The 22,870-nt window shown below is 40.1% G+C and overlaps 1 protein-coding gene across 2 annotated transcripts in view; it reads right to left on the bottom strand.

The window, feature by feature from the left end:
• Nucleotides 1-22,870, bottom strand: part of tanc1b (tetratricopeptide repeat, ankyrin repeat and coiled-coil containing 1b) — a 99,203-nt gene that overhangs the window by 57,897 nt on the left and 18,436 nt on the right. For both annotated transcript variants that reach the window (XM_040147848.1, XM_040147849.1), the window contains exon 3: nt 9,054-9,260. In XM_040147848.1, the coding sequence (XP_040003782.1) occupies nt 9,054-9,260 (207 nt within the window). The remainder of the gene's footprint in view (nt 1-9,053; nt 9,261-22,870) is intronic.

The raw sequence follows: 22,870 nt of genomic DNA, 5'->3' as shown, positions 1-22,870 counted from the left end.
CATATTTCCCGTCCTCTATTTCTAGCCCACATTTTCCTGGGTAAAAAGGAAAAACATTCCAGAGTCCAAATTCAAGAGCAAAACTAAAGATGCAGAAAATAATCTGAAAATAGGTGACTGTATAATTTAGATCCATAAATCCATGGAGAATGGCAACAGCATGCCTCCCCTGGCAACCCTCCTCCATGCTACTCCAGCCTTGACCTACTGTAACCCAATCCAAAACTCCTCCTCCTCCTCCTCCTCCTCCAGACTCCTGTTATCAGATGACTGTATGTGTAACCCTAGTCATAAGATGAAGATTGGATGGGAGAGCAGAGATAGCCGTTTCCTGTTACCACATCCAACACCAGTCACTCCCACCTCAAAACAAAAAAATGTCCTCTCAATCAGATTGAACAATTTCTTAAACCACAGCTGCCATCTTAGCCTCAGATAATAATACTGGAAATGTGGGTTATTGGGGGGGGGGTTACAGCAGCAGCCACGTGAGTGGAAATGATCTGGAAGTGCAATAAACGTCAGCTTGATGCACAGTGCCATCTATGGATATGCAACTTGAAATGCATAGTGAGGAACTGTGCTTTTCAAACCCGAAAAGAGCTTATGCCTCTTTAAACACTGTGTTCTCTTGCTTGTTAGCAGGAGCCATGACATAAACCCAGTCAAGGAACTCACAGTAAAAGCCCAAAGCAAAATGCTATTGTCTCTCTCGAGCTGGAAGCAGTTGTTGTAGTATGTTGTGATGATGTCTTTCAAAACCACTATAATCTAAGGATTGGATTTCCAACACATGTAAGACCATTTGATTTGTGTAGACAGATGGGTCTAAGAGTGAAGGGGACTGATCCAGTGAAGCATCTACAAAAGCAATCCAAGTCAGCATGTTATTTGGCAGACAAAGCCAAAGAGTCTGTCCTGAAAACCCCCATTCATCTCCGGATGGTCAGCCACAACCTATTACCCAGGAGTCACACGGCTCCAATTAAAAGGGGACTACAAAGACAAAGTGTATGAGACACACTTAGTTCAGGTAAATATCTTTGACCAAATGCAAACTGCCTAATATGTTCATTTTACTGTATTTCACCTAAAAACAACAGTGGGCATAGTTTGAGTAATGTAAACCATATGTTTAAGTTCAGATTCAGTTTACACAAAGATCCAAGAGAAACACAGGATCCACACATGAAATAAACATGTGGCTGGCTATCAGGGGTACCTTTAGGTAACATCTAAGGGCTGATAATACAGGGAAAAGGACAAAAGGTCTTTCAGCAGGGCTCTGATGTCTGAGCATCAGACAAAGCACAGTGAAGTTTCTTTTCCATTCAGAATCTCATTTTAAGATTTAACAGGGTGCCATTACCGCTCGCCCCTTCTAGATGGAGGCACAGAAGAATAAGAAATTGCAGTCTATAACAAGCATGAAAAGGTCACAGACATGCAAGTGTCAGACATATGACCCTTGAAGGACAATGAGAGAGACGCAGAAATGAGATTTGCTCTCAGTCTCGTCACACCTTGGATGCAAAATCCAGAATTTAATCCATTCATATGCACATTAATTAGTACACAATTACCAGTAATAAATGTAAGACAATCATCACCAACTTTATTTTAGACTTTATTGAACCATGGAGAAGGAGGAATGTGAGGATTTTCTAGATAGAGACATCACCTAACTCTGACATCTCCACATCCTATCTCAGGGCCAGATGTGACACTTCAAAATGCATTAAGTCTCAGTATTCTGAACATGCCCCACGCAGAGAGGACAAATGAGAAATATCTCATTCTGAAATCCTCAAAAAAAAAAAAAAAAGCAGCCAAGAGCTCATTAGAGCAAAGAAAAAGCTAGCAGACAGATTCGAAAGAGTATGTTGAGCTTGAAAGGGGGAGAGATAGAAAGAGACTGGTGTGGTAGGGAGTAGCTTTTGGGTAGCAACACCAAAAAATAACAACATAGAAAAGACTGATGTTCCTATAGTGCAGGTTGATATTACTTTTATTTAAATAGCAATTGATTAATTTTCTCAATTTATGTTTAATATGTATGTATTTAGTTGTATTTGTATTTCTACTGAGAGTTATTGTTACTATACAAGGTTACTAGTTGGAAAATATCCTGCCTCAATACGAAATGTTGTAAAAACCCAATGAACAATATTGATGGATGCTTACATAAAAGAGAAATATCAGCTGATACATTAATTGATTGCTTTACACTAAAATAGGTCTTGTCACCCTCAAAACCCCAGTATCAGTCAAGTTGCAGTATCTATCTGCTAGACAGCTTTCTATTGGCTAGGTGGACTTGAAAGATCTCAAGCTGCATCCTTGTTTGAGTCAACTAAAATGTGTCTCTAACTCCTCTAACACACTTGTACTGCTCCAAAATGATGAAATAGCTTCAACAAAAAGGGTTAAACTAGTTAAGGGTTAAACTTATTATGTGTTACTGCAACACATGGACTATCTACAAATACCAACACAGGGAAATTAAGTGACGCTGAATTAAGCCAGCTTGCAACAGAAATGTCTCCTTAATTACACATCTAGCACTACCTGCTTACTCACTATATTACTGTGGTTGCAAAATTAGCTGCTCACCTTCAGTGTACAGTAAATATACGTGTAAATATGTATCTATGTAAATACACATGGTAAATAAATGGGAGGAAAGCAAGCAAACAGAAGGTACAGGGGGAGGGTTAAGGAAGAAAAAAAAAGAGAGAAAAGGGTACCTCTAGGGTAAAGTTGCCAAATGAGCTGTGACTGCAGAAGAATCTTTACTCACCGGCATTCACCGTAAGACTCGGGAATCCATGACCAGCGAGCCACCAATCAGCAAGCACATGCACACACACATACACATACCAAACAGTCGAATACCTATGACCAACAACTGTTATATCCAGTAAATTCAAATGAAAGAGAGGATTGTTCATGATTACAAAGTGATCAAGGAGTTTTCCCAGCATTCTTCAAGATGGACTCTGACACACTTCACATTTCCACTTATCAATGAGACAGTGTGTCCTCTTTGTGCAGCAAAGGGGAATGAAAGCAGTCTCACAACAGCCCTCTTCATGTTCCGAAATGTCATTCTTCAACTCAAAAGTGAATAATAATATATTCCGGCAAAAAATGATAGATGAGATTGGTATTCAGAGTGCTGCATGACAAACCAGTGTTATTTACTGAATTTCCCATGGAGAGCATGAGACATGCTTGGTGTTATTAGTAGCTGTAAAGCTTTTATTCTTTTCACCATTGTGGTTGCAGAATAGTTGAGAAAGTTTACAGACATAGTTCATTATGAACTTAACACATGGATGCTCATTTATGATTCATTCCCTATTCTCAGCCTGACATGTTGCCATTATCCTCTCTCTGGTTACTGCACTTTCTGCACCGTACCACAATGAGAGACTGGTAATCTTTTTAACACCACATGTTTAATAGTCATGACTTATCTCACACATGCTTTCACAAACTGGTATTTATTTAGTATAAGTCTCCAATATGCACATGGTCAAAAGATTTTTCCTTTCCTTTAAGAATTTATGAATGCTATGAGCTATGATTTATGCTATATGAGCATTCGAGTCTACTGACTGACTAAAGAAGCAATTACAGTTTATTTGGTATTGGTTTCTGACGTAGTAGGACTGGGATCCCAGTGCAGATGAAAAAGGGGGACTGCATGTGAAAAGGAGCCAAAGCTGTAGTGTAGTGAAGTGCAGTGAAGTGGAGAACTGGATAGTACTGTTCACTGGGTGCCCATCAGAGGAACCTTTCAAAGACTCCCTGCAGCATCACAAAGTCTTTTACAGCTCAACTCTCTGCAAGGCATCAATATTCTCCCAGGGCTGTCTGGTTGCTGTCAATACCCCAGAGGTGACTTCAGGAGAACTCACCTCAAAGGGGCTACAACTGCCTTTGAAATGAGTTTCTATCCTCTTGACAGAACTACAAAATAAACTGCGCTTATCTGGCCATGTAGAAGAACATGAAGAATGGTAGTGGATGAACACTGTGTTCATGTTTCCTCTGACATTATTTGTCAGAGAAGTGTATAAATTGATTGTGGAAAATTAGTTAAAGTTATAAGTATTTAGATCATTTTGAATCTCATGACATAATTTTCAATTACCAGAGGTGGTTTTAGTTAAAGCAATCACACCATCTTTGAACCTGCAAATGCTGTTAATGACAGCTCTCTAACTATTAGGCTTAATGAAAAAACTGAAATCCATAAAGAAATCTTCAAGTGTTTTACCATTTAACTTTCTGTGCTGTTTTATGTGTTCTGTTTGTTAATATCCTCCAAAGCTATCAGGAACCTTTACTCCAAAAAAAAAAAATCCCAAAGAACACAGACATTTTATTAAATTGCTAAGGTGCTTAATAACCTCAACAAAAACACACTGCACAGATTGTACAGTGGCTTAAACAGCTGACCACCACTCACGTCTAGCTTTTTATGTGCTCAGAGTGAACAGTGGAGTTGCTGCCACAAAACAGAGATACGGAGGACGTAGGCAGCAAAGAAGTCAAAGCATCAGACCACTGTCCGTGAAAATTGTCACTTGATCGCCTTAAACACACAAACAAAGAACTAAATCTGGCAAGCAAAAAGCTGTGGGGTCCTGCTGAGATTTTTTTCTGGTTAGCCTATTGGGTGTAAGTGTCCAAACACAGCAGGGTTTCGCCATATTCAAGAGTATCAGCAAGGTCACCGCCCTGACTAGATGACAGACAAAAAATTTCTTCAAGTCTTTCCTGACCCTCTGATAGAAAGATCATGACAGAATAGTGAACTGTCCTCTCTGATGGTGATTTGCAGACCGGCTTGGCTGATTGATAAGTGAATCAGCCTCTGAACCACTGAAGGGCCAAAGCTCCCATCAAAGCAAAAATCACTTCACTCGTTTCATCAAACACAACAGCCTGCCAGAGACCGCCCCCCCCCCCGTGGCCTCATTGCATATATACCAATTAAAATGATACACTGCTGATGACAGCAATAAATCAATATGAACTGCTGTTTTATGATCCCTTGCAGGCTGACACAGAGGCAAAGCATGCGGCTCACTGTTTTTCTCGTGGGACTAGAAAGGTCACACATCTACTATACATTCAGTAATTCAGCAACATTAGTATCACCTCTGTATCTACCATTGTCCAACCTCTGTGGAAATTCACTTTTACTAATATGTGATATTCTACTACATCTGAAAACGGATGTAGAGCTTATATTCCAGGGATGCAGTGTGGTTGTACAAAAGTCTATAATGAAGGAGAGGTGGGCTTATTTAAATTGCATAGTCAACAATAGTGTTAAATAGGTCATATTTACATACTTGCAGTCACTTAGCAGAGCAACCTAAAGGACAACAGATCCTTTCAATCCCACAACAGCACAGTAACCTTTTGCAACCAGTGGAGGTCACTGTGGAGATACCCAGGAGACTGTGGAACCATTACGTTCTATCAGTTTTAATGGCTTATAGAAGGCTGAAAAACACATTTACTGCATCATCACCTTTATTCTATCAGCTTCAGAATGAGGGCCCTGAGGTTTTCTCAATACCTGATCTTTGACCTGCACTTGTTTGGAGCAAGATGGGTCCATTCAGGCAGCATTCTTGCTGTAAATGTCCCTCCCTGGGCCTTTAGAGGGCCTGTAAACTATTAAGACCGCAAAATCTGGGTGCTGTTCAACACATGTCAGGGTGCTGTGTTTCATGGTTAAGCTTTGGGCTTAGCTGATCAAAGCTGTGGCAGTCAACGCCACCGGGACTTTGCGGCTCAGGCATCCATCACACTCCTAATTAACTCAGTGTTTCTCTGTTGCCCCTGTGAAGTTTTTCATGAAGAGAACAACGACTAGGTTGGGGCCTTCCAAACTGCGATAGATTATCCAAAGTGTCAGGAAATGAAGCCAAGCCACAAAATGCTTTCTGAATCTGCAAAATCACTTCCCCTCAGAGACATCAGTGATGGCTGGATGTGAAGGAGAACAAATGTGATATGTGAAAGAATGCACCGATGGATGTACTATATGTATTAATAAATAAGGGTAGTCTAACTTAAGTAAATAACTAAACTAGTTAACATGCGTAGTTGATATAGGAGTTTTAGGAAATGTTTTAGGAAATATTTTTAAACTTTGACTTAGACGTCAAAAAATTCTTTGTATAAATTAGAACATAGGCACCTTACTTAATAAATCCTAATTTAAATTTCAGTAAAATGCAGGCATGATTCTCAAGCTCTCTGTGCAATGGCAACGGTGATATATAATAAGAACTGAAGATATTGTATGTTTACCCCAAACATATCCTTTAAGCACTGCATTACCTAATAGCTGATTTTCTAATCACTCCCATCGCTGACCAGTGAAAACCATGTATCTCCAAATTAGGTCATTTTTAATTTTTCGGTAAAACTGAATGATTATGTTTTCCTTTATAGGTTGATACAATTCTATTTACTTATCAAACTAAAGAAACCATTTTAAAATCAATTGAATGATTTTTAAAATACATTAGCTCTAAGCTGAAAGTTTGGGGTTTTTTTAGCTCATAAAAAGCTGATGTTTTGGAGAGACATGGTTTTCACAAGACAGCACACGCAAGAAGTTCATATGATGAAGGAGGTCTGACAGAGCAGTCTACTGGTAAGATAGACTGATCACCAATAACAAGTAAACCATGCAACCATTACATATACCAGACATAATAATAATATCCAGTATGCTATTTGGAATATTATTCATAAAAATTAAACAAAAGTCACCCAAAAATTTCAAATTTCTACTGCACTTTTTATAATTTATATAGATGTGATTATAGCCTACGGCCGGATGCATTGCTTGTAGAAGTGCTTCTAAGTCCTGTATCTTTTATCAACTCCCATGTCACCATACATTTCCAAAACATCTTTCTTCTGTTGGAAAGTCCATGGTCTCCACATCTGTTCATGATGCCACCATCTGCTGGCCAATCTTTACTGAGTAAGAATACCTTTCAAGCTCTCCTAAGTAGGTGCAGAGATCAAATTATAGCACTTACACATTTTCACAATACATGTATTATTTATCCTAGAACACCAGCAAACTTGCATCTTCATAATACTGGCATGCTTAAGAACAAAAGTGTTTCTTAACCACATCATTCATGATTGTGTTCGAAATTGTGCCAAGTACTCCAGTTTTCCCTCTAAAAAAAACGAGGTGACAGAAAATTAACTACTCATTGACAATTTGGTTTGTAACAGAAAGTCTGCATAATGATAATAATCCACAGGGCTGTCTCTATTCTACCCATTTTTGGTAGAGGCTTATTTCAACAAGAGATGAGTCTTAAATTGAGTATAACACAATGTCACCTCTATCGCTCAGCAAGATTGAGAAAGAGAAAACGCACCATGACCCATCTTGTTTTCATCGCAGAGCTGAGATATTTCCTACAGTATGTGTTTATTAACTGGAGGTGTGAACTCTCCCCCTGCGGGTTTTCACAGTTACCTGTGAGGACAGTGGAAGAGAGCCTCCAGACCCTCCCCCCAGCCCTCACTCCTTGGTTGTCCTCCATAGCATCCCATTTTGTCAGTCCATTTTTTCCCCCATTTTCCATGCCTCAGAGCACGCCACAAGGGAATATGCCTTTAATGTGTGCTCCCCTTTCCCTGTCTCCAGAGCCCTTTTCACCTTCACAAACCCAACCTCTTCTCTCTCCTCATCTCTCTCTCCCCCTCTGTCGCACCCTTCATGTCTGTAAATGTACATTTCATCGGCGCCCTCTGACAGATTTCAAACAGTCATCGCAAATCATGTATCACCTATGTCAGTTGAATAGATGTGTTTTAAGTAGATTGGGGGCTGAGCAAATGAAACTCTACTTAGTTATAAATAAACTGTATTTGTTTTTTTCATAAACTAGAGAGTAAGCACACGTGCAATTACATATGCGGTTTCCACTGAACATTTGCATAATGCACTCCATCACAATTTCAGCCCAGCAAGTCAAATATTAGGCTTTGAATTACGTGAGGGGAATTGTGCAAATGGTGCATAAAAAAATCAGGTTTGAGGAAGGAAAATGCTGAAGCAAACACAATAACTGTAGCTGGAATTAGAGCACAGGCCCCCATAGTAGAAAAGTCATTAAAAAAAAAAAACTAAAATCAATTGAAGTGAAACAAAACAACTTAAACCTACATTTTAAAACTGGAGTTGAACAGTTTGCGTAAGGATCAAACCATACCATCCACCTTCCATCAACTCATTTTTACACCAAACAGATCAAAGCTGTAACCACTCTAAACAAAGGCTTGATAGCCCACAGATGAGTGCCACATGTGAGTTGGGCCACACTGACCACTTAAAGGATTTCTCTCCTCTTTGCCAAGACTCCAGAATACAAAGACTCAGGTTGAAACAAGTTCAGCTACAAAGGTATCCCCCGCTTTGAAGCACTCTACAGCTGCTGACAAGCGTGTTCTCAACAGAGTGGACAGAACGAGCCAGGGAGGACTTAAAATTAGATCCAGTGTAAACACTCACCCATTACGAGCCAGTAAAGTGTAAACACACGGTGCAGTTTTAGAGCCCTGTACTTTGACACAAGGTGATCAAATACGGGGATGAAGTGACAAAAACAAATCTCTGTAAGCAGGCCGATCTCACAGTCTAACCGGTGGGATCCAGAATGATCCAGCTACCATTATTACCTATCAGTCTGTCTTCCCTTTGGCTTTTGTTTTTTTCCGAGAGTAAGAATTACTCAGAATAGTTTGACATGTTTCAGAGAGGAGTAAGTCAAAAGCTGCAGTAGCAGTGTTATAAGGCTGAGAGGAACTATCATTCCTGGAGTGCTGTCAGATGTTCAACAATTGTAAAGAAGCCCCTGAAGGCAGACAGGAGTGATCACTTTTACAGGTAACTCATGGAGACAAATGAAGCTCCCATCATGGGACTGAAATAGTGTACAAAAGAATTGCAATAACCCAAATGCTTGCAGCACATTTAGCTGGTCCTGTACCTGGTGATCTCTTGCTGGGGCGTAAGGGCATCATGTAGGTCTGTCGTGGCAGGAGTGGTGATGAGGGGAGAGACATGGACACTCCCTTGGCAAGACTTAGCCTGAAAACATCATCCTGTACATTAGGGTGACCGCTGCCAGGCCCCTGGGGCTGGGGGTTTCCGTCATGTGGGAATCTTCTTTGGGCACTGTGACTGTGAACATCACCTGTTGAGGAGAATCACAAAGTTGTTACAGATGGTACAAACGGCTTTGATGTTATCTCATCTACTGACATCTGGGATCTAGAGTCCTTAAATTTTATTACCTATTCAGTTATGCGCTGACCTTCAGCAGCACAAAAAAACCTACACTAATGTAGGTATATCTTTCTCCTATACTGTGCTGGTGCTTTTTAAGTCTTCATTGAGAGCATGGTTTTCAGGGCTGAAGGAAGTAAAGCTCTTTGGACTTTTAGACCCTCTTACACCAAAGTGTTATTTTATGACAAAGTTTTTAAAACTCTGAGAATTATTTAACAAAGCACTAACGTGTGTTATATGAATATACTGCACACTAATCAGCACTGTTTACACAATGCTGAATATATATGATTCTTGGGGCTCTAAACTGTTAATTTAACAATCAAAAATATTCAAAAAGTAGTTGTATGATCAGCTTTTTTTTTTTTGCATTTTCCAGTTCATTTCTTAGTTAATATGTCTGAAACACATTTCTCCTGCCTTTGTTCATTTCTCAAGATGAATTAACTGAAGGCAGAATTAGAGAATTGTGAGAGGATTTGTGCAACACGCAGGGCTACATATGGAGACTGTGTCACCATAGTCACCCACATGATTTTCAAATCCCCTATGTGGCTGAGTGACTAGAAACAAACTTGAAAACTGCAAAAAGCAAATTTTGCCCCCTAGACAACAAAACAAACTCAAAGAAACATGGGTTAAGTAGACAATATAATGTTTTGTCCAATATTGTCAAATCATGCCATTATAGCTAAACCTGTTAATAATTACTTCCTTACACATTGACCTGGAGTCATATTTCTGGCCACCTGACTAATGTATATACATTGTTCACCCACCTATTAACTGTGGTTTGGGATAACTAACTCTTGAGAAAAATAACTGGATCATTAGCTTGCTGGATAATAAACTAGTGACTTTTTTGCTTCATCTCTGTTTGCTGTATCACCCTGGGCAGGTAGCCCACACTGTCTGAGCCTGTGTGCTAGAAGCAACTTTTGTTGTAATCAGAGTGAGGATTTACATTAAATAAACTCCCTTTTTACATGAGACATTTTTTTACTTTATAATACTTATTATTAAGAATCTTATTTAATACAGAAACCATAACTTGAAAAAGCCTTATGTTTTAGTCTTTGTATATATAAAGATGTCCAAACAGACCTTGAAGCTGACCCAACTGAAACAATGTACTAAATCATTTTATTTTACTACCACCCTGAGCCTGAATGCCAGGAATGTACAACCCCAGAGGAAACCATGGTAATGTTTTATTTCGCTTCAGAAAGCAGCTTGGTTCTGACAGGGTGGCACTTTTGAGTATATATACAACAGATATAGTTATCTGGTACGAACCCAGCAGGGCTATTGGTGGATTTCAGCATTCAGTTAAGTGGTTTCTTATTGACATTTCCTGTATTAATTCGAACAATAAAACTAAAATATTGAACACGCATCTACGGTTTCCATGACTCAAATGTTGTGAGCAAGTCAGTTTTGACAACTTGAATTAGAATACTAAACTGACACGAAATATTAATCTCAATACAGTAACATACAGTATCCAATGCACCGTTTGCGATGAAACAGTTCATTTAAGCTGTCAAATTGTCTACTTGTGTGCTCTTACTCTAGCTGCTGGTTCACTGCCAAGTTTGTACACGTTATTTGATCACCCACACCTCTATCCCAGCATTCACCTGAAGGCTCTGTTTCTTTCCCTAAGGGAAACTTTACTGGCATCACTCTTCAATCTGCACTTTGCTGAGGTTTGTGTGATGAGAGGCTTAACAGATGCCAAATATCAACTCAGTTTATACTCTGTATCCCATAATAAATTTGTCCCACGTGAACTAGCTTAAGTATGTTTACCAGAATTACAAATTCCTTGCAAAGCGTCCTATCAAAAAGGTTTCTGACCACCCACATGTTGCGGGCTGGCATGCTGACAAGATTATCTTTAAGGTTGCAAACACCATACTCAGACTAGGGATACAAGTACCTGTGAATGTATTACTGCAACAACTTGGGGATGTTAAGAACAAGTTTACTGGTGTTCACGAAAATCAGCCAGACATTACAGAATGCCATGCCAGAAAAGAATGTTAGAGATATGTCCCTTAATAGGTTGCTAGGAACACAAACAAGAATAACTGGTAAGAGTGGGAAAAAGCAGAAAAGACCTGGATCCTGGAAAACACAGCGTCACATAATATGTATTTAAACCCAGGGTCGTGGGCCAGTTAGCATTTCTCATGCCACTGGGGCACATGAGAAGGACATTCAGGTAGTGGAGTAAATAAGGCTGTGTCATTAACCACTGAGTTTAAGATGACATGTAATTCACTAACGACACTGGCTGGCTGTTCCCTGAAAAGTGTTTTATGGGGGAAAAAAAATCTGTTATCAAACCTGCCATTCACAAGCGTTCACAGGTGATTTTGAGAAGTGTCAGTTATGTTCAACTAACATCTATCCATACCATTCCTTTGATCGCTCCCTGCAGAGCTACAGCAGGATGTTGTGAATCAATCCCAACTTGGAAAACATGCTCTCCCTATTAACTGGCCTCACACAGATTTTACATGAAGCTTATTTTGAAATGTACTGAATTAGAATAAATGAGAATAATTTGGGTATACAAGTGTGCTACTCAGCTGCACAGCTCACCTTGCTGTGGAGTAAGTACACACAGCCGGTGACAGTCACTGTTTGTTGCCCCAAAACTCACTGTCTACTACATCAGTTGAGCTTCTCTGACCAGAGGCCATATAAAACTTCAGTAGCTGGGGGTAGACTCTGGTGATGTTGTAGTAATGAGGCAGACAAAAGTAGTCCATTATAATGAGCAAAAAAGGACACAGGACAATGCCAAAGAAAAGGACACAATGTCAGTGAGAAGTGTGGACTTAATGAGAATGTTTTGAACTCTCTGTTCATTACACATTTTGTCATCAACATTGGTTTTAAAATGTGAATGGTAAGAAATGTGAGCAGATGTGTTCTGGTATTCAGAATGCAGTACTTAAAAGTGGCTGAACAAATCTGAATTAAGTCCAACCTATTTTAACCAATACTGAGCAGCTTGAGATACCACGAGAAAAAGCTGTTTTCATTTCACAGCTTGGTTCATAACAGTTTTTTAACAGCTGCATAAAAGTAAGCTTGCAAGGCTACAGCTTAAAGTAGAAAACCTCACCTGTGGGAGACTCTCATTTCTCCTGAGTACGTTAACCTGCTAAACCAGCAGAAGTTCTGCAACACGAGGTTTATGGTAAATTGAGGAGAGTACAGGCATCAAATCTCATGTAAAGACACCACACAGTGTAACTACAATAACCTCAAAACAGAAAACCCTATTGAGCTGGTCGCGATAGTGTACAATACAACCCAGGTGTCCAGAAATAAGAGAAATCTGCTGTGGTATATTGCAAGCGAGTAGATTTCACTTATGGTGTCACTGTTTTCTGCACTACTATGAAAGTAACATCTAGGACTAATTATTCCCTTAATTTGTCTGTCTCACTCATTGTGATACAGTTATTTGTTCTTCTCACAGAAATGGTTCCCCACAGTCTCTACACATGACTTAGCATAAGACTTACAAATGACTGTACCTGGCTACTAGTTTGCTCATGGTATCCAGGCCCTAGATGGAAAAAACAGGTTTTGCTTTACTGAGAACCAATCCTGCATGGAAAGACCATTCTAGCCATGGAGCTGGCTAACAGCACAGTACAGTAATCTATTCTGTGGCATCAAAGTTGCCCACTCATCATAGCCACAAATTAAAATGTATGAATTATCAACCTCAAGATAACATGTAGTACCTAACTAATAATACAGACCATACGTCAGCAGGCCCAGCTAAATCATAACTGCAGATGTGGCGAACCACAGTAATGACAATTAGCTTTGGTTCTGTTTTTTAGGACTGTGCTGTTTGGGAAGACCTCAGCAGATTAGCACTGACGCCTGTCTGCAGCCAGAGGTTTGTAGAAATCACTGAAGACTGAACTACAAGAGGCAAGCTACTATTAGCATCCTGCTCCTCTCCTCAGGGAAATGCTGTTGGGCCGTCGGGCTAATCAGAAACAGAAACCCATTTTCTCCACGCCTCCTCCATCGCCACAGGGGATACAAGGCTGCCCTGTGTTTTAAAGGGTTCCTAAACAAAGACGAATGCCAGAGACAGGAAATGGAAAGGTTTGCATGACACCTCTGAATGCCCTCAGGTCACTCAGCCAAGGTTAGGACACTTCCCTAAGGACTTTAAGGGTCCTTAGGAAAGTATGTGTGTCTGATTGTGGGTTAGATATGCGGATGTGGAAGATTGGATCCAGGGAGTCTAAGTCAAGTTCTCTCTGTGATAAGCATTCAACACAAACCTCATGACAAGAGTCTACCCTTGTACTTCACATGCTGATCCTACATCAATACCAAGTGTTTCTCCAAGGTGTGAGGGTAAGGTAGTTATTACTGAATTAATTAATCAGAAATGAACAATGATATATTTTCAGGCACTTTGGTGGGTTGGAGGTGAAGGCGCTGACCATGAACCACAACATCCCCATTCATTTCAGCCGGGGACTTTTTTGCATCTCACTTCTTTTCTCTCCCTCCCATTACTTCCTGTCATCTCTCTACTGCAGCTCTTGAATATTTCTTGAATAAAGGCATAGATTCATTTCAACGATGTGGTGACAGTATCTGTACAAAATGAAGATGATATTACCCCTATTTGTGGGATTGGAAGATTTTGTGAGTTGACTGAATTTGATATACTGGGAGATAAAAACACTTCTGAAATGCTACCGTTCTGCCTTGTCAAACTATTCCTCACCAAAACATGTGACAGCAGAACTGGCTCTCCACTCATGCACCACTTGACACAATTTAACCAATACAATTAAAATTTCATAACAGGATAGATATAACTCATGATTCTGTGTTGGGCATGATAACTGTTGCAGTGCAACACTGATGCCCCTATGGAGGGAAAACACTTTTTTTTACAATAATAATAATAATTTTAATAAATGCTACATCGGGATTACTGTAAAAGCTGCCAGCAAACTGTTCACTTGATGCAGTCAAAGCAGGTCTTGGCTGATACAGCTTGCAGCGATATTCCATGCTAAAGAGATTATGGCAAAATTGTAATTTTGGTAGTTGGTTCTGAAAACAAGAGGCGCCACATAAAAGCCGGCCATCCAAGTGCTGGTGAATATGCTGCAGCTTGTCATGGTGAATGCACTGCCATCTGACCGATACTATATAACGCAGAGGGACACAAGGACAGAAACTCGCCAGTGCTATTTCAGTTACTTTCCTAAACCCTGGTTGGGGCAAGGCCTGCAATTTCAAACCCTGCTGTGGTCAAGGAAATCAACCCTTTCTAATTATACAGTGCTGCCCCAAGATGATGTAAAAATGATTACAGTCCCTTGCATGCTCCTTCTTCCTCATCAAAGTAAAGGGCCAGAGCCCACGAGGACATGCCCAACCCATAAAAACGGTTCAATATTTTTTCAAGACATTGATTTAGAAAAATAAACATCAAAGTACAAATCAATTATTTGAGCAGGTCAATGTGAGTCAATCTTAAGTACGTATCCCAACCAATGTTCCATCTCACTGTCTCCTACATTTGCAGTAAGAAGGATGGAAACTCTGAACTTTGCATTAAAACTAAAAAAAGGGAAATATAAAAGGGAAATATAAAACCTTAACTTGCTGAATGCTTGTGAGGGTATCTTCATTGTTTGAAAATGCACAAAATTAAATTTGCATTCTGATTACAATATGTAGTGAATAGAGGTCCTATGCAGCCTTTACTCAAGCTGTTTGGCAAAGTGACCGTTCTCATAAAATAGAAGTCAACCAGAACAAATTAAAACCTATTCCCCTCTTTCATGCATGGCCTAAGAACCTTACTTTTCCCCTGCTAGCATGTTAGACACTGTACACACAGCTGAATGCTTTCAAAATGTCTTTCATGGATATATATCTAGATAGTACCTTTCGCCTTTCAAGTAAATCTGTGCAACTGAATGTGGACAGTCATTCCTTGTGAAGGAATGCAAGGGCCCACTGAAAGATGCAGACCCTCTCTATTGTCCAGCAGAGGCCTGAAACGCCCAATAAAATGATACAACCTTAAGGTATAGTGGGTGGGTTTATGCCAGACCATAAATAGACTTGCAATGTTAAAAGTAAAAGAAACACTTTACAATACCTAAAAATGGTTGTGTGGAAACTCACTTTGTTTGAATACGATAAGTACTCTTTCTGTGTCTGTCAGGTCAGTTTGTTGTTCAGTGCTTCTCTCTCTCTGTGTTGGTTAAATGACATTTAAACACTAATGAAATTACATAAATTTTTGCGAGAATCTTTGCAGCAAAGATGAACAATGACCTGTGCTTAACCCTAGTCAAGAACAGTAGAGGGAAAGAATGTTAGCTGATGCACACTGACCTATTGACCCACACCACATGCATCCCTGTGAATGGCGTGTGTGTGTGTGTGTGTGTGTGTGTGTGTGTGTGTGTGTGTGTGTGTGTGTGTGTGTGTGTGTGTGTGTGTGTGTGTGTGTGTGTGTGTTACTGATACCGGTGTCGCATTTACAGGAAGGTAGTTTGTAGTTTTAAGAGCCAGTCTTGGTGAGGGTCTTCATGTGACCACTGAAATGGTTTTTAATGCAGTTGTCTTGTGCTAGGCACAAATCACCATGAATTTGGTTGTCTATCATAATTACAGAGGCAGCTACAAAGTAAGTGATAGCAAGTTGAATAGTAACAGATCTAAGACAGTCTCTGCCTGAACTGTGAGTCAATCAGTTCCCAAACTGCAAAACTATTTTCCCTCCATACACATACAGTACATTGTACACAACCACACACTCATACACAAGAACACACACACAAATTCTGCATTAGCTTCTCACTAGTTAACTTTATGGACCACAGAGAGAATGAGGAAAGGCTATAATTAATGCAGATTCTTTCAGTAGACACACAAAGCACGATGACCATAGGACAATCCACCAAAGGGGGAATTCTCCCGCTAGACTGAGTGCCAATGTGGATTCCCTGTGTACTTCCGAGACCAGGGTGACAGTCTCACAAAAGCTATCATGGTTAACACACAGCAACCCACAGAGAGGAGAGAGAGCCAGACAACAAGGAATACAGAGCGGGGGAGGGTCTTTGGTACAAGTCGTCTATGATGATAAAGGACAAATTCGATCTAATATGTTAATAAGATGCATATCTGTCTGTTTCAAAATTCACTAAATAATCTAAGACTGAAATTACTTGTTAAAGCAAAGCCATGCAACCAGTCTGTTAGACACTGTGAAGGTGTCATTGTTTTTCCCATGAGGCCATTCTAATGTCCCACAACTATACTCAGTCCGTGGTAGCCATAGGAACAGTCAAAATATTGCATAAGGCAGCCTGACAAAAAACTGTAAAAAAAACAAAATTATGTAACTGATAAAAAATAAAGCAAACCAACTGTATTAGCTCTCTTGCAACACATTTTGTTTTCACTTGTATAACTTCCACCTTCATTTCTGGTGCAGAATCAAGTATACCGGGAACAAAAGGCAACCAATGTCACATCTCTTCCTTGAAGCATCTAATTTTATTTTATTTCCACTTTTGTTTATTGTATGTTAAGTATGCCGACAGACTGCCAACACCCCTCCCGTGAGCAAATTTTTTCTACTACAAAATAGTCTGCAACAATCAGATACCATTAACTCTTCAACTGCCCAGACCAACTCTCTTACTAGTTTCACTTGATAACTCATCTCCGTTGGTGGCCTCTGAGAAGAGAAAACAACTCTGACAGCGTCTTCAGTTTTAGCACGTCAGAAACAGGGTCAGGTCCTGCAGCTCTGAAACCCTCAACTCAAATTCATCTCTACTTGATAATGAAAACAAATTAGCTGCATTATGCAAAGTTAAGATGCTGTAGGCAAGGCAAGACGGCAGAATATTTTGAATCCAAAACTGAGAGACTGCGTCTCTCTCTCCCTCTTTCCCTCTGAAGCACAGCACTGCAGTGGCCCAGGCTCTGGAATGCCTTCCCCACTGGCCCCAGGGGAGGAGAGACTGACAGAGAGGGGTGTGTGTGTGTCCTGGGGAAGAAGGAGTAGAAGAGGAGGAGGAGGTGGAGGGCAGCACTTTGCAGGCAGCCATGACACTTCCCATTCCTTTTTTATAAATTGCCAATTTTAGTGGGTATGGGTCAGAAAGTATCTTTATCATGCTTTATTTCAAGATTCCTTACAGGCATACAATAGGAATGCCAATAGAGGGTCTGATAGAGGACCATTTTCTGTGCGAGAGGATGTTATTACGATTACTGATGAACTGCTTGACCAACCTGAGAACAGTCTATACAGAGAGGAGCAGGTGTGCTATACGTTTGAGGACACACAATACTTGCCTACCAATTCACAAATTTGGTGAGTATATTGACGGTGTGATCTTACAAAGCTACTATGTGTGTGTTCACACCATCTATCAATCTCAAGGTCAAATGCAGGTTCCCAGTCAGAAAACCTAAGTACAGAAAATGTCCAGTGATTTATTTCTTGATTGTTGAGGGAAGTTATATCACCTCACAAAAGATTAAAATACACGCAAAAGACAGTAGAGCACACTTAACATAATACAAATGTTTGAAAATTTGTGGAAATCTAAATGACCAAGTGGTCATGTTGAATTAATAAGAACTTTGGAATAAATTAGGGCAGATCCACTGTTGACAATCCTGGCTGGATAGTTGTTGATTTTCATGCTAGTAGTATAGTGTGTGAGGTCCCAGTATGAGTGTCTTTCCATAGGCCTCCTCAGTACCAGGCTGTAGCTAAGTGAGGCACACTGTTTACTCTCACACTTAAGGGAAAATATCCGTCTCACCCCCTATCCATTCTGGTCTGACAACACTGTTCAAAATCAGAGCTCTTTGACTGGTTAAAGGGAGTCAGCTGTTGTCTATGCTTTAACACTCTTTGACTAAAGCAGGAGTACCTGGAAAGCATTTTTTACATTCTATACATACTTGTGTGTATGTGAATGAAGCCTTGTAAAAAAAAAGGCTAATATAGTGGCCCTTCAACATCGCGGACAATCCATTTTTCTGTTTGTCTGTTTTAATGTTTCTTAATGTTGTTCTTATGTTCCCTCTGGTAGTATCTCTGATCAACAGTCCAGACACAGGAGGATTATTTATTAACTCAATGACAAAGTCTCAATTTGGAATAAAAACCACAACTACATGGCCACTTTGTGCAGTTGCTGAGCTACAGATGCATTAATGCTTCCACAGTTAAACCATAATATGTCTCACATGGGGTCAATTACAACAATGTCCTGTACAAGTCTTTGAAAAAGCTGGTACAGTCTAACCAAAGGACAGATGGATGATGGATGACCGAGCAAGCATGTCCTTACTATGATCAATCATCTTAACACTGCGAACGCAGTTGTGGGGCCACTGTGCTTCAAGGTAGAGAATTCACAATGGAGCCAGATGAGAGATGGACAAGAGTTTTCAGCTGCCACACATTTTATGATTTTTCTGTCAACTTTCGACTTCCAATTTTTGACTTTTATCTGCTAACAATATGGATAAAGCTGCTCTGAGACAAAAGTGGAATTTTTCTCCTTGCACAAGTTCAATATGGTCTGGAGTCCTGGGTTGCCATGGAGATCTGGTATAACAACAGATTTGGACTGCCATTAGCATTGCTCATTAGGCAGAGTTTCTTCTGGGGCCAGGTAAGGTCATGAGAACACCAATAACCCTTGGACAACAGTCTGTTCCGTAATGTTAAATGGACAAAATATGGCACAAAGGCTGTCCATCCAATCCTTCCAAAGAGCCTAATCCCATAAGTAAACAAGGGCCAGGGCAAATGTTGCAGCTTTGTACCATCTTTGAAACCCTTTGTGAGATAAGAATAAATCACATTCAAATAATTTGATGCACAGATGGTTACAATAGGAACTTCTTCAACCACTGGCACAGTGATGATACATTGATTTGTTATTTTAAAGATTAAGAATAGAATTAAAGGTAAATTACCTCTTCTGACACTAAACAGATGTCCTCCACAACTCCTACAGCCTGCTTTTCACCTCACTTTCTATGCCGCTCAACTACTTTTGTTAGGCTTTGCTAAACTTCAACGACAAAGTTTCAAATAACAAATTATCTTGAAATACTACCTTTAAAATAAGAGAGGTGTAAATATGAAGAGGGAGCACTCTCCGCAAACTCCTCCTCTTTGCAATAAGCACCATCCCCTGTTCCTTTGAGAGTGGGCACAAAGGAGTGGAGGTCATTAGTTCAATCTGTCTCAAGCCCTCCTGAGCTAAGGATGACAAGACATTCATCTACATGCACAACTGCAAAAAAAAGAGTCATGTGTTCAGAAATGCAGAACAGAGAAGCGTAGCGTAAAGTAGGATAGAGGAGAGTGAAAGGGGCCCCAAAGCCCAAGACTGAACAGAGGTCTCCACAGACACCCACATAGACTTTTCTGAGAATCAGAAACTTTGACAAGATGGGTTGGTGTCTGCATAGAAAGATGGCGTTATATGAGAAAGATACAACCCTCAAAACTCTTGGAAAAATATCAAAGTAAACTAAAGTAGTAATGAACAGTTGGTACTTTGTATGTCCTATAGGTGAGAGGATAGTCCTCTCCATAAAGAGGGACAGTTTAAGTGGTCATTTAGATCACAGACAAAGGATGTTAAAGGTATGAAAGCAAAACGGAAAATCAGACAGGAGGAATGTGTCTGCCCAGGCAGGTCACGCTGTAATTAGAAAAACCTGTGGCCTGCTGACCTCTCCAGCCAATGAATTGCCATGACAGCCACTATCACCCCTTCAAAGACCATCTAAAAACACCCTGGTATGTTAACTGATAAACTGTTTTTCCTCTTCTTTGAAGTAGCAAGAGAAACTATTTACCCATGGATGGGGAGGGATAGAGCTGAACTATGACAGAGACTGTAACTGGGGTATAGATGACATCACCCCCTGCTTCTACCAAGTCCTCATGTATTTGTTTGGCTTCTTGTCCGTTGCTGTGCACACCACTTCCAAGGTCACAAGCACCATCGATGCTGAGTGTGTGAGAGCCAAATTAGGGTAATGGAGAGTTGTCACCGGCTGCCATGGCAGACAGTGGGCCTCTGGGAACCATGGAAGCATTTCTCCAGCCAGAAGCCGCTGGACAGGAGGAGCAGTGCCAGATTTGACCATCAGCTACTGCATTTATATTCTCCATGTGTTGTTACAAATACATTAATGAGCCATAACAACAATTTAAATATAGTGGGATAGGATAATTCTCAAGCAGTTTCTCTGCCACTTTACAGCAACTATGAACTTATATTGAAAAAAAAAACAAAAAACAGAAACAACCTATTTAAGCATTTTTCTTCATTTGACATGAAATGAGATCTTGTTTTTAGTATCTGTAACTGTGACTTCTGTGTCTTCCGCGGACAGGTAAGTCACCTGCTCCTAATGGTTGGGGCAAAAGTAACAACCCCACCAAAACAGAAAACAGCTACAATGACCACAGTATGAGGCTGAATAACAAAGTGAAATGAAATGGTATTTCAGTCTGATTATCAGGCTAATTTCAACAACTCATTATATGATGTGATGCCCCCTTCAAGTGGAACTCATAAGGTCAATTTCTGGCATGGAACTTCAAGTACACAATATGCTCTGCATTCAAGTTGTGGGAACACTGTTGTTATGCAAATTACAACAAAAATTGATGTTGCCTTAGTCCCTTTTCGAAAAGTGCTGCATCAATTTGTGTTTTTCAATGTCATGCCAAGGAACTAGGAAAGTGAGAGACAACTAATGCAAGTTTTACTCAAGGTTATGAGAACACATTTTGTGTTGTTAACATGTGCTCTTTTTATGAACATGTTAAACAAATGGTACCATAAAACATTATGGTACCTTGTGTATTAAAATCATTACAATTTGGTTAGGCAGCATTAACAATTTTTAGGATTGTATGGCCACATTGATGTAATCAGAAATTTATGAGCTTAATATACTTTCTTCCCAGAAGTCTTTAGTCATGTGATGTGAAAGTTACATGAAGCCAAGGCCAGTATTTGCTGTAAAAGTCTCTGCAAACAGAAAATAGCGAGACTGGCCGACCAGGTTAACTGCTTTCCCCGATAGCCCTTATTTGACTTTTCAAAAGGAGAGACAGGGAGTGTCTAATGTGGATACACCTGAGGTTTGTGGGCGTATGTGTGTGTGTGTGTGTGTGTGTTTGTGTATTTGTACATGACTCTGTGTGCGAGTGAAAGATGTGGTTTAAGCTACGCCCTGCTAATCGTTGCCTGCTGGCTGCACAGTGCTTTGATAGCCGTGCAGGTCGGCGCACTCAATGGTCTCCTTTGTAAATCAGGTGCATTCTTCTCTCCACAATTTTAAATCCTACCACAACTGTCTGGACATGAAAATCTAGACAAACATGACTGGGAGCAAAAATAGCAAACATAGGCCAAAAAGCCATTTCACGATTGTCAGCACAGTTTTCTTTTAATTAAAGTTAGAAAGAAAAAAAGAAATGGATGTATGTATATGTATAGGTGTTTTTAAGTGAAACTGATTTAAACATATATTTGTCACAGAATGTTTAGTCTTAAAAGTTCAAGTGGCAAACTTAAACAAACCCCAGCTTCATAGCTGTATGAGGTTGTTCGGTACGAAGTGTGCTCTAAAACGAAAACCATGGGCTGATGATAAAGGAGTCAGTGGTTCTGGTCTGAACACTACTTATTATGGTTAATCAAAGGATGTTAATAATGTATCTTGAGGTTGCTTGCCTTTCTCTCTGTCTCTCTCTATCTGTGTGTGGCATAACGTGGAGTCTGTCTTTCTGTCCTGTATAGGTCACATACTGTATGTAATCTGTGGTCTAGACATCCTGTGGCTGACTGTGCGCATCTTGTTTATTTGTCTGTCTTGGTTCAGCACTCACAACTTTTAAATTCTGCAAGACCAAATTTATGCAAAGAACAGTTTGTCTTTTTCACTTCTTTTTCACACAACCATGCCTCTCATTGACTAAGTGCTTCCCTTAATAACAATTCAAAAGTTTTATCCAGCAACTACACCAGATCTACACCATGCATTCCTAATTCACCTGGAGCGCACACTTATCCTTGGCGTAAGAGCAGTTTTCCTAATCAAAGAAAATGGTAAAAACATCCACCCACAACGGAAGAACTCTGTGAGGGAGTTACAAGCCACAGGACAAGGAGGAAGCATGTCTCAAAATGGCTGTGGTAGATATGGCTGGAGAAGAGTCTGCCACCCAGCTTTCACAGAGAAGAACCAGGATAACACAGGCAGTCTGACACTGGAACCTGTGGGCAGACAAAGTCCTGAGGAGTGTTTGTTAATGTCTGAGAAGAAGGCTGGCTGCCGTGTATTAGTCAGTGAAAGAGTTCACTGTCATCCTGAACTCTGTGTAGTGCTTTCCCTTAGTGGTGTTGGAAGACTGCACCT

This window comes from Xiphias gladius, chromosome 16 (assembly GCF_016859285.1).
Source record: "Xiphias gladius isolate SHS-SW01 ecotype Sanya breed wild chromosome 16, ASM1685928v1, whole genome shotgun sequence".
Taxonomy (NCBI): domain Eukaryota; kingdom Metazoa; phylum Chordata; class Actinopteri; order Istiophoriformes; family Xiphiidae; genus Xiphias; species Xiphias gladius.
Note: the sequence above shows the minus strand (reverse complement) of the source record. Positions and strands in the feature narration are given on the sequence as shown.